Consider the following 13,544-nt stretch of genomic DNA (forward strand, 5'->3'; position numbering starts at 1 on the left):
CACCCCAAAACATTTACAATAGTAACATCAAAGATCGCTGATGTCGGATCACCATAATAGACATAATAATGAAAAAGTTTGAAATATTGTATATTGTATGAATTACAAAAATGTGACAGAGACATGAAGTAAGCATATGCTATTGGTGCCAATAATTTGTTCAATGCAGGGTTGCCACAAACGTTCAACTTGTAAAAAACACAATATCTGCATTAAGCTGAGTGCAAGAAAATGAGGTATGCCTTTATTTAGTTCTTCTTCAACTTCTTTCAACAATATTTTATAGTCCTCAGGGTACAACTTTTATCCTTTTTTGTTACATATTAATTCCAAAATATTTCATTCCTTTTAACATGATTATAAATTGAATTGTTTTTCTTAGCTTCATTTTCAGAGTGTTCATTACTAGTATATTGGAATACAAATTGACTTTTGTATATTGATCTTGTATCCTGCAATCTTACAAAGCCAGTTTGTTGGTTCTACTAATTTACAGGTGTGTGTTTGTGTGTATGTATGTGTGTGTTCGTAGTATTTCTTAGGATTTTCTATATACAAGATTATGTTATCTGCAAGTAGAGATAGTTTTACTTCTTCCTTTCCAATCTTTATGCCTTTTATTTCTTTTCTTGCCTAATTGCTCTGGCTAGACCCTCCAATACAAGATTGAGTAGAAGTAGTGACAGTAGATATTATTGTATTATTCCTACTCTTAGGGGAAAACCGTCAGCCTTTCACCATTAAGTGTGATATTAGCATTAGTTTTTCATAAATACCTCTTATCTGGTTGAGGACTTTCCCTTCTATTCTAAGTTTGTTGAATGTTTTTATTGTGAAGGGGTTGGATTTTATCTACATATACTTTTTTTTTGTATTTTGTTTTTTTTCACTTAACAGTATATCTTGGTTATCACTCCAAATCAGTTCATAGAGGTTTTCCCTTTTTTGCAACTGTATAGTTCTCTTTTGTGTATATACTAGTGAATGTAACTTACATGTAAAATTAAATATGGTTTTAAGAAATCAACTTTCCAGATGGTTTCAAACATTCTTTAAGCCTCATGGATTCTACTCAGCTCACCACATTAACCCCTTATCACATTTATCTACCTCTATTTACCCATTTCTACTCTCTCTTTTTTTTTTTTTTTTTCAGAGATAGGGTCTCACTCTGGCACCCAGACTAGAGTGTAGTGGTGTGACCATAGCTCACTACAGCCTCGTATTCCTGGGCTCAATTGATCTTCCCACCTCAGTCTTTCAAGTAGCTGGGACCACAGGTGTGTGCCACCATGTCCTGCCAATTTTTAAATTTTTTCTAGAGATAGGATCTCGCTATGTTGCCCAGGCTGGTCTCAAACTCCTGGCCTTGAGCAATCCTCCCTCCTTGGCTTCCCAAAGCAGTGGGATTATAGGCATGAGCCACCATACCTGGCCTGTACTCTTCATATTAATAGGAAAGTACAAATTTATGGGTATGGCAACAATATTGAATGCTAAATACTTCTACTGCCAAATACTCTGTCCCATAGAAATCACCTGCTGTAAAAAACAGGGATAGAGTGAGTTATATAGATTTTTAAAAATATAACCCCCCAAAATCTTAATTCAGTGCCTATTGTAAGTTAGGCTCGTAAGATAATACTGAGGTACAGTTCCTGACCCTGATGAACCTCTAGGCTGGTGTGTTTAAGGGGGGTAGGCCCACAAGTGGCTCAAAGACAAAGGCACAGAGAGGTTCAACAAGCCATACAAAAGGAGATTAAAGAAATGAGAATACACATCTGGGAAAACAGGAAGGGCAGCACAGAGAGGGGGCATTTGGGAAAACCCTGAAGGATGAGTTTTTTGGCAGGCAGAGGTGACCACTTGATCATTCTGAGTAGAGGAAAGACCCTTCAGATACCCAGGCATGGGAGACAGAAAGGGCAAATGGGGACCAGGAAAAAACGAGAAGCCCAACTTGATAACCACTTATGATTTTCATACACAGTTGACATAGAGAATCCTTTACTCAGTCAATTTGATCTTATAAAGAATACCAGTATATAAAACAGATGTAAGTGGGGCTGTTCTGGTTGAAGTGAAGGTTAAGAGCTTATAAGTCACTTCCTAAGATCAATCCAAGGAGCACATGTTAAAAGATACTGGACAGGAGCACAGGACAGGGGTGGAAGGTGGGAAAGTGATAGCCTGGAAAGACCTGCAGCATTGGGAAGGGTAGGGAGGCATTAGGGTAACAGCCTGGGAAGGTGGGCTAGGACTATAATGTGGGTGCCCTGAAAGAACCGGCCCAGGTGTCATCTCCCTAGAGAGCCTTTTCCTAGTCTCTCAGATCACTAGTTACTATATTTTCTACATACAAAATCATTTGTAGTTCAATTATGTTTTCCACATTATACTGACTATAAGGACGGCTCCTTGTATATTTTTTTGTCTTTGTGTCTGCCTAGTAGACACACACAAAGACAAGTAGGAAATACCATTCATTGAACGATTGCTGAATTCACACTTATTGGAGATTTAAAATGCTGTAGACAGACACAAAGGCAAATAATAAGTACCGTTTGTTGAGTGATTGCTGAATTCACACTTAAAAGTGTTTGAGCTAAGGAAGGACCTGACCTGAGATTCTCATTAGGAATATTCACTGCATTTGACAGGTTAAAGGGGAGAAAGGTAAGTTAGGGAGACCAAAAGGCAAGAAGATGTGAAGTCCTGAGCCATGGGTGCAGCTGTGGGGATGAGCGGGAGGGATGGGTGTTAGCAGCATTGTTGGAATGCATGCAGCACACAGGCTTGGGGTGAGATCGAAGATTCCTACCAGGTTGCCACCCTCAAATGCACACCCTTCAAACGTATCTTACACCTGCTACCATGCTTCTCTCCAGCCACAGAGTGTGAAGTGTTCCTCTTCCCAGTCAAGTTCAATGCCTCCCACCAACATTCTTAATCCATTTCCTTTTCTGAGGCCTTGATTCATTGGTTATCTTCTTTCCCTACTGCACTTCCAGTGTTTTTCTCCATTACCTCTTTCCACTTACAGGTACTTCCCACATTCCACTTAAGTGCAGGCTAGATTGTTTTCATCCTCTCCAGAAAGCTTAACAGAATCCTATGTGCTTCTCTGGCCAGTACCCTAATTATGACCTTTCTTTCTTATTCAGGTTTATTGAAAGGATGTTCTTTAACCCCCTAGCTCTATATCCTTTCATTGTAATATAGCTTGCTCTTCCACTACACCCCTGAAACTGCTCTCACTAGAGTCAGCAATGACCTCTCAATTGTTAAATCCAGAGAACATTATTAAGATGTTATATTTGACTACTTTCCTTCATTTAATGCTCTTGGTCACTCCCTTGTCCTCAATACTCTTCTTCCTCTGCTTCTGTGACTCCGTTCTCTCCTGGATCTCTTCTACATCTTTGATTCTTCCTTCTCAATTTCCTGGAGTTGGGGACCTCTTCTCTACCCATCTCTATCATGATGGTGTTTTCCTGGATCTTCTTTTTAGAACTCCTATTCTCTCCTTTCATATTCTCCCTTGGTGATCTCATCGACTCTTGAGGTTTAAAACCTCCAATATACTGTCAACTTTCAAATCTACATCTCTTCATGGAACCTCTCTCCCAAGCCCCAAACTAGAGTATCTAAATGCTTCACAGATAGTGTTTGGATATCCCACAAACACCTCAACTCGGTATCAAAAGGCAACTCATTCTTCTCCCATCTAATTCTCTAGTATTTCTATTCTTGGTTAAGGTAGCACCACCTGAGTAGTAACACAGGATTTTTTTTTTTTTTTGAGATGGAGTTTTGCTTGTGTCGCCCAGGCTGGGGTGCAATGGTGCAATCTTGGCTTACTGCAATCTCTGCCTCCCAGGTACAAGTGACCCTCCAGCCTCAGCCTCCCAAGTAGCTGGAATTACAGGCGCATGTCACCATGTCAGGCTAATTTTTGTATTTTTAGTAGAGATGGGGTTTTGCCATGTCAGCCAGGCTCATCTCGAACTCCTGACCTCAGGTGATCCGCCTGTCTTGGCCTCCCAAAGTGCTGGGATTACAGGCATGAGCCACCGTGCCCAGCCGTCAGAAAGGATTAAAATGTGGGTATTGTCCTCGACTCCTCTGGCTTTCTTACTTTAGATCAATCAAGCACTACCTCTTGCCAATATCACACTCTACATATATATTGAATATGGCCCCTCTTCTCCATCCTCACTGCCTTAGTTCAAATTCTCATTATCTCACTTGTGTGACTGTAATGGCCTTCTAAGTGGCCTCCATCCCTCTGGGTCCATGCCTTGCACCACTACCTCTGCCCTCAACCATATCTATCCTCCACACAGTGACCAGAGAAACTATGCCTCCTTGATTAAATCCCTTCAGTGGCTTCTTGTAGATCAAAGAGTAAAACTCAACCTCCTTAGCTAGGCATGCAAGACCTTCACTTCCTGACCCCAGCCCTCTATTCTGTCACTTCTCCTGCCCTCTATTTGAAGTATCCTAAACATTTGGTGCTATTTCATGTCTCTCTGCTTCTACTCATATTTCTCAGAAAATTTTAACCTTACTTTACCACATCCCACCCTCCCATTTTATTTTTTTGCCTCCAAGATTCAACTCAGTCATTGTATCTTCTAGGATATGTTCATGACTCTTGACTAAAATGCATTTTGTGACTACTTCATTATAAAATGGTATACTGTAATAAACACACACATTGCTTCTCTTACAAGTGTGAAACAACAAGAGGACTGATGACATCATAAGGGGAAATAAATGATGGAGACAATGAAAGAGTGCAGGGGAAGAAAGGGAAGGGAGTAAGAAAGGAAAGAGATGGAGAACAAATTGTGCACTGCCACCAAAGCCAAAGGAAGAGAACATTTCAAGAAGGAAAAAGTCACCAAAGATGTACAGATGACAAATAAGCAGAAAAGATGTTCAACACTGTTAGTCGTTAGCAAAATGCAAACTGAAACCCTATTGAGAAACCTCTACATGCCCTTTAGAATGGTTAAAATGTAAAAGACTGACCATCTGAGTGTTGGCTAAGTTGCGGAGGACCTGGGCCTCTCACACACTGCTAATGGCAATGCAAAATGGTGCAACCACCTTGGAAAACAGTTTGGCAGTTTCTTAAAAAAATTGAAGATATACTTACCATATGATCCAGCCATTCCTCTCCTAGGTATTTAACCAAGAGAAATGAAAGCACATGTCTATACAAACATTTTTACACAATATGTTTATAGCAGTTTTATTCATAATAGCCAAGAACTGGAAAGAATCCAAATGCCCATCAACAAGTGAATGGATAAACAAATTGTAGTGTATCCATACGACAGAATAGTACTACTCAGCAACACAAAGAAGTAAAATATTTATATCCACAATAATATGAAGACAAAAAAGGGCACATAATGCATGATTCCATGCATATTAAATTCTAGGAAATGCATTCTCATCTATAGTTGCTGAAAGCCAAGCAGTGATTGCTTAAGGAAGTGGTAAGGTGGGAAGGGTGGCTATGGTCATAATTTGATTGTGATGATGGTTACACAGTTGAGTACATATGCCAAAGCTAATCCAATTGAATGCTTTAAATATGTGTTGTTTCTTGAATGTCAATTATGTATCAATAAAGCTATTATTTTTAGAAGAAGAAGAAGGAATCCAATAGATTTGAATGTAGAGAGAAAATTCGGAGGGTAGGGATTAAAATGAGGCCACAAAAACTTCTTGCTGACTCTGAGAGCAGTTCTGCTAATGAAGTCAGAGTGAAAGCTAGAGTGCCAGAGTAAAGGAGCAAGAAGAGGCTGATAGATGTGTAGAAGGAGTGTGTGTTTATTGCTCTTGTATTAGTCTGCTAGGGCTGCCATAACAAAATACCATGGACTAAGAGGTAGAAATTAATTTTCTCCCAGTTCTGGAGTCTGGAGGTCTGAGATCAGGGTGCCAGCATGGTTGTTTTCTGGTGAGGGCTCTCTTTCTGGCTTGTACATGGCTGCCTTACACTGTGTGTTCACACTAAAGGACGGACAGGTGGGAAGCAAGTGAAGGAGAGCCCCGGTGTCTCTTCCTCTTTTATAAGCGCAGCGCCATGTCAGACTAAGGCCCTACCCTTACGACCTCATTTACACTTTATTACTTCCCAAAGACCCCATCTCCAAACACTATCACTTTGGAGTTAGAACTTCAACATATGAGTTTTGGAGGGACACAAACATTCAGGCCATAGTAGCTCTTTAAGAATTGAGGAAGAAACTTGAAAGGGTAGGAAGATTAAAGAATAAAAAAAAATGTGAACACATTTGTAGGAAGAGACTTGGACAAGAGGAAGCAACTGAGGATAGAGATGAGTATGAATACTGGGCATGGTTGGAATGGAGAGTGTAGGTGGTGGGTCAGGGAGTTAATGATTTAATTCAGCAGCTTCTGTGGCCCAGGCAGGCAGTAAGCTAGGTGATAGAAATAGGTGGACTCATGGAGTCCTCTCACTGCCCCATGTGATAGGGGGTGGGTGGGTGTTACCTTCTTTTTCTGGGTGAGGAAACAGGTTCTTAGAGGTTAAGAAAAAGAGACAAGATGAGCAGCTCAGTGTCAGCACTAGGATCTGATTGCAGAGCGTGTGCTTTCTTCCCTCTCCCCTCACTCATGACCTTGTAAGACCTCCCCAGTTCCCTGAACTAGCAGATGCTCCTATTTCCAAGAGACTGGGATACCTCAAGGGTCTTCAGAAAAAAATCTGGTTGAAAACCTTAGAGTTTTTTACCTAGGATCTTTTTTCTTTTTCTCCTTATGTCTCCTATGGTAATTCTGCTATGGGTAACTCCTTGTGTCTTTCACTGAAGAATGATCTTTCCTTCAAAGCTTTAACCTTTTTCTTTTAGTGAGTAGTTTAGAAAAATATAAATGAGTTCCATCCAACATGCCCTGCAGCTCCATAGCCAATGGAGCTGGAATATTGGAAGACATGAATTTCCCTTTTATTTCCCCATTCCTCATTCCCTTCTCCCTGCTTCTCCTCTTTTTCTCCGTCTCCCTTCTCCCTCCCTTCTTTGTCATTATGTTGTGCATGGCGGCATATAAAGCCCACCTCCATCTGCCTAGGTGCCCTGTGGGAACTTTTCAGATCTTGTAGCCGTGAAAACTATTATCGGTATTCCTTGAAAGACCACTATATACAGAGCACACTATCTAGCCACTTTGTAGAATGGAGATCTTTTTCTCAGAGCACTTTAGACAACTGCACTCTCTTCCGAAAATAATCACACTTAGTGCCTCACCTCTTAATTGTGCAAAGTGGTATCTCTCCTCCTCCACTCCACTCTTTTCCCTTTCCGTCTCCTCCCCTCCTCTTCTCTTCTTTCTACTCCCCTGTCACATGTACCCAGGCCTTTACGTGTGTTGGGGGTCAGTTGTGGCTGTGAGATCATTTTACAGCAGTGCTTCAGGACTTATATGCCCAAAAATTTAATTTACTTTGGTTTAAAATATTTTAGGAAATAAGTTCAGATCTGAGAAATCATGGTGGAATGGGCCCAACCAGAAGAAGATATTCCAGAATTGTGAATGGCATAGACAGCTCGCTGATAGCCCCAACTCCAAAAGTCCCAGATACCCTTACTCATTCTCCAGAAAGATTTCAGGCTACCAAAAGGTACTGTACCTGGTGAGATGGAAGGAGGAATACTACTTAGAATAATAAAAGTGTCCTCTTTTAAGTCAATTAATAAATAGTATTGGGGGGATTGAAGGAGTCTAAACTCTCAGAGTGACTAGCATCTTATATAAAGACCTTGTATGAATACTGAGAGGGCTCAGCTCCTTCCAATATACTCCAGTCAATAAAGGACAGTGAACAGTTCCTCATTTTAACCCCTTCTCTTTTTCCTCCCCTCTTCTCTTTTCTCTTTCACTTCCCTTCTTCTCTCTCTGTATATTTTTCAGACTCCGAAGAGTGTATATCACAAGGAAGGCCTTTCCAAATTCTCCAAATCTATTTAAATTGAGAAGCACAGAACTGCCCTATTTTTTTTTTTTTTAGACAGAGTCTCGCTCTGTCACCAGGCTGGAGTGCAGTGGCACGATCTCGGCTCACTGCAACCTCCACCTCCCTGATTCAAGTGATTCTCCTGCCTCAGCCTCCCTAGTAGCTGGGATAATATGCACGCACCACCATGCCCAGCTAAATTTTTTGTATTTTTATTAGAGACGGGGTTTCACCATGTTGGCCAGGATGGTCTTGATCTCCTGACCTCATGATCCACCAGCCTAGGCCTCCCAAAGTACTGGGATTATAGGCGTGAGCCACCGCACCTGGCCCCCCTTTTTTTTTTTTTTTATGATGGAGTCTTGCTCTGTCACCCAGGCTGGAAAGCTGGAGTGCAGTGGCCTGATCTCAGTGCACTGCATCCTCTGCCTCCCGTGTTCAAATAATTCTCCTGCCTCAGCCTCCCGGGTAGCTGGGACTACAGGCATGCACCATCACACCTGGCTAATTTTTGTATTTTTAGTAGAGATGGGGTTTCACCATGTTGGCCAGGCTGGTCTTGAACTCCTGACCTCAAGTAATCTGCCCGCCTCAGCCTCCCAAAGGGCTGTGATTACAGGCATGAGCCACCACGCCCAGCCTGTCCTCACTGTTCTAACAAAGGTTCTAACATTGCTTAAAATAATAGGATGGTGAATTATTGTCAAAGAGGCACGACCTCTCCAGAGACATGTCTATAAATCAGAGATGCCCTATTCTGTCTGGATCTCTTTTCACCATGACAGAGAAAGAGAGACATTCATACTCTATAGTATGAATTACTTTGTAATACTCTGTATGATACTCTGTCTGAATACTCTGTAAATCATACTCTGTAGTATGATTAGTCTGAGTATTTTATCAGGGCCTACCAATGACACTGTACTTGAATTCTGGCAAATTTAGAATAAAAAATAATAACAGGCAAAGCAACTCTACTACTCAAGATGCTGTTAATCTGACATATGGCCAGAGTTCAAGTGCATTAAAGTCCACATTTCCAATGTGTGGATGGAAGATTTAAGACCAATATGTCTAGTCAAGAGGACCCTTGGGAGGCCACTTCAATCTAAATATCCCTACAGTCAAGTCGAGGAGAATGCAAAGGGAGATGGGTAGTACAAATACTGGGCTTAGAACTGAGAAAGGACTGCTGAAGCATGCTTCAGGCACAGAGGGTCCCCAAGCAGGATGGTGACACATCCGCATCCCTGGTGAATAATCAGAAACACCTGAAGCAGGCAAGAACCATGGAGGCACAGCCACTTGCCCTCCTGCTGCAATGCCCAGTATACACATTGTCTTTCTGATCCATGTCCATATACCTCCTGCCTTGGGCTCCCATGTTTCTGTTCACTTGTCAGGGCTCCAGAGGCCTTTGTGTCTATTCAACTGGAAAAGGTGGGGCTGCGGGACATGATGCTGAACACCTTCCTCCTGAGGAAACAAACCATGGCCAACAGAACGAAGAGCCCTGTGAGTGTGTAGTGAGAAATGCTGCCTAAAGCTCTGGTCCTCTTTTGCATCGGAGCAAATGAAAATTCTTCACTTGGAATCTGGTGATCTGAGGCTTTCAACCTATTTGGCTAGGACCGTTGAAAATATATTGTAAAGAAGTGAAAAGGGAAGTTCAATAAGAAGTAGAAAGGAATCAGTTCAAGTGGATTACAGTCATGCTTTAAAAATGTATGCATTTTCCCAATGCCGCATTTTGTTTTGTCACTTTCTAAATGAACTAGTTTCAGCACCTGCACTGGAACATTAGCCTACTCTTGAGTGACCCACAGGGGTTCGGGGATTAGACAAGGTAAGCAATGGCTCTTAACCATCTGGTCACCTGATAACCATCTGGTTATCTTGGTTTTTCAGACACTACCACTGTGTTTGTATTTAAAGTTTTTATATTAGCCTAATCTATTGAAAAATACTAAAACTCAAAACTTTAATCAGTAAAAATTATTCCTTAATTTTGTGAATATCATTTCATTATTAATTTTTTGATGAGAAAATCATTATGGTAATACATTGTTATTTAGGAGAAGAATGACAAGATTTATAATTCTAAGCTTTCTTCCCTGCTTGTGACTTTAAAGGAAAGACTTAAATTTACCTAATCTAGTTCTACAGATGGGATATGATGAGGGCCAGCAATTACTGCTCAGCCATAATAGAAGCAAAGGGTCCCTTCTAATAAGCAATTCTCAAAAAATATTGACCAAGTGGAAAAAATATAATCATTCATGAACTGCCCTTCAGGATTATTCAACACCTATCAGATCAGAAAGAGCTCAGGCAATATAATTACCTGTATTAATTTTGTCAGGGTCTGGGGACTACTTACTGGCTAATAAGTTAACCTGTTACCGTTCCATGGATGCTGGCAGAAGGCACACAAGACTCCTTTGTCAGAGACAAAGAATTTTATTATGCACAGCAGAGTAGGCAATGTGATCTTCATGTTCGTGTCAGTCCCACGGGGACAGTGTGGAGGAGCCTACATGCAGGTAGTGGCTTGTGTCACAAGTGAAAAGCACTGAGCTTGGGGAACCCACCTCTTTTATAATAAGCCTGCTCTTTTTCCTGGAGAGAGACATTACCTTATCACTGAAGATTGCTTTCTGCAAACACAACCCTGAGAAATGGTTGTGAGGTAAACTGTGGTCAGGGACTTGCATCCTTGGCATACTCAGCAAGATGGGTAGGAGCGGGAGAGAGACACAGGAGTGCCTCCCAACAAGCTTAACCCAGAAAGAATGTCTCAGCTCTGTAGCCTTTTCCTGCTTGAAGTCTGCTTTAAGTTTGTACACATGTACTAGGGTGGGGAGTTCTTATAGCCAATTGTCTACTAAAACTATCATTCTCCTTTATCACAGGATGAAATTGGAAAAGTCAAGAGAGATGTTATAGTTGAATATTGTCAGAAGTAAGTATAGTATATGTGAATAACACACGCTGATTTCTCTGACTCTGAATGTAATAAGTGGCAGTTTTATTGGGTAAAACCAAGTTAAACTGTGCTTTGACATGCAGAGAAGCATCGGAAGTGAAGGATAGGGGTCATTAGGAAGGGGTTCATGCCTCTGCCTTCAGGCAACAGCCACCTGACCCAAATGGAAATTCCTTCTTGATAGAAGTACTCTCTCTTTGAAAAGTCCTCCAGGGATGTAGATTCTGGAGCTTCTGTGAGAGGTGGAAGAATTTGGATTCTCCTTCTGGACATCCTCTCTTCTGACTTTCAGGTTTAACCACCGCATGTCTCATTATGCTCTTCGGGGTCAGATCATGGCATACTGCAATAGCCTGAGAGATCTTCTGGAAGATTTTCCTACCATCAGGGACACCTTTTTCATGGTAGGGCAACCACAAGAGAAGAAGGGGTTGAGAGACTCCAAGGAGGGCCTCAAGGCTGACCCCAGGTGCGTAATTTGCTTCAGTGTTTATTACTCTCCTTCCCTGGCCCTACTTCTCCCTGGGGAGAGGCATGTTAAGTTTAATATTAAACCTTTGCTCCCTTTACTGCACTTGACCTTGATCTTCTTGTCCAAAAGGGCAAAAGGAAGAGTTAATACTCCAAGAATAAGAGTATCTTTGTATTTGAACCCAAAAGGGGTTCTTTGTTTATAGGCTGTTTCACTGCTTTTTCAATCTCTTCATCTGATGACTGAGGAAATTGAAGAAGCAGCTCTCTGAAGTTAAACATGTTATGATTCTTGGGGCTAAGTTATCTAGAGCATGATTGCAAGGAATAGGACTGCTGAAGAAATACTTTATGGAAAGGGGCCATTTTTAAGACTGCTCAGGACATGGCAAATAGGAATCATCCCAAGCCAGAGTTAACTAGAGATGAAGGGACAGAGTTGAGGAGTGAGGGCCATAGAGGAAAGAGGTCCTCATCTCATTCATAAAATAAGGGGTTGAGTTAGAATGAAGATAAGAAATAAGGTTTATTCTAAATGTCAGTTCAAACAATGCATTAGTGGCCCTGCTGAGGATTCTGAGGCATCTCAAGTTTGTGAGAGTAATTGTAATTGATTGGCAATGTCTGCCATGCTCAAGGAAAGGCAGAAAGGTAATTTCCATGCTATGGGTTTGCCATCCTTGACTAGAAGAGCCCGTAAAATTCTATAATCCTACTTAATTCTGCAAAGGCTGTAATGTAGTATGTTTGGTTTAGCAAAGATACCCCTGTCCCGGTAGAGGAGGAGCAAAGGGGAGCCATCTTCCTAAGCAGGAAGTCCCTTGAGGCTTCCATTCCCTTCATGGCCCAGAGGAGACTGGAGTCTGGGGCCTAGGATGACACTTCAGTCCACTCCAGGAGAAGCTGCATTTGCTGATGAACAGAGAGAGGATGCTAACATTAATTGAGCTCTTACTTTGTGACAGGTAGAGCCACTGTCATCCCATACAGCTACTTTGTGCAAATTAGAAGGCAGCACCCCTTCCTCTGGGCAGGTGTGGTCTCATCCCAGGGAAAAGCCTCTAGCAAGTAAAGTACAGGTTGGATCTTGGCCATCGCTTGTTGCCTCAGGGTACAACCTGAACAACAGTATATGGCAGCCTTGGTATCAAGTGCTGGTCCTTCCGCAGCAATGGGAAATAGGTAATTACAGTACACTGTGATAAAGAATAAAGTAAAATAAATGTTTAATGAAAGCACCCACCAAGAAACAGTATTATCTGAAGGATTGGGTTGATGGAGATGGGGAGCAAAAAAGGCTCCAGGGAAGAGGGGATGCTTAATGTGGGTCTTGAATGACAACTAGTGCTCCAGGGAGACAGGGAAAAGAAATTCAGCTCAAGCTGGGAGAATCACATGTGCAAAGGAACAGAGGTGTGAGACAGCATGTGGACTTGTGTGGGACTCATATCCAGAGTATGTGAGGGCAGCAATGGGAAGTAGAATGTATCGAAGGGTGAGGAAAGAGCCAGAAGGCTGTGTTTGTCCTTCAGGTCACTGGGAGAAGTGGAGCAAGATGATTGTCAGTGACATTAGGTAGGAAGCTACTAAAATTGTACAGACAAGAGACGGTTAGAAGGTGAAATCAGCTAGGCCAGATGGCGGATATAATAAGAAGCTGAAGGAGACGGAGGAATCTAGGATGTCACTCAGAATCTCTGGCTTGGGTGGATGAAAAGATAGCAGTGCCATTATTGTTTAATGGACACAGACTTTCAGTTTTGGAAGATGAAAAAAGTCCTGGAGATGGATGGTAGCGATAGTTGCACAACCCTGTGAATGTACTCAGTTCCACGGAACTATACACTTAGAAATGGCTAAAATGGCTGAGAGGTGGGCCCTGGGGTGGCCAGCTGGGCTCGGAGCCAAGCAGGGTCAGGATAGACGAGGACGTGCTGACCACCCTGAAGATCCTCATCATCGGTGAGAGTGGGGTGGGCCAGTTCAGCCTCCTCTTGAGGCTCACAGATGATACTTTCAATCCAGAACTTGCAGCAACAATAATATGATTAGCAAACAGTATGATTAGAATGTATGCCAGGTGAAACA

General features: G+C 41.9%; 1 protein-coding gene across 1 annotated transcript in view; it reads left to right on the top strand.

Annotated features, from left to right (window-relative positions):
• Positions 1–13,544, top strand: part of LOC100972187 (uncharacterized) — a 190,938-nt gene that overhangs the window by 110,849 nt on the left and 66,545 nt on the right. The window contains exons 24-27 of the mRNA XM_034962679.4: positions 7,509–7,666; positions 9,403–9,514; positions 10,912–10,961; positions 11,278–11,454. Coding sequence (XP_034818570.4) covers positions 7,509–7,666; positions 9,403–9,514; positions 10,912–10,961; positions 11,278–11,454 — 497 coding nt within the window. The remainder of the gene's footprint in view (positions 1–7,508; positions 7,667–9,402; positions 9,515–10,911; positions 10,962–11,277; positions 11,455–13,544) is intronic.

The sequence above is a fragment of the Pan paniscus genome, chromosome 5 (assembly GCF_029289425.2).
Source record: "Pan paniscus chromosome 5, NHGRI_mPanPan1-v2.0_pri, whole genome shotgun sequence".
Taxonomy (NCBI): Eukaryota; Metazoa; Chordata; class Mammalia; order Primates; family Hominidae; genus Pan; species Pan paniscus.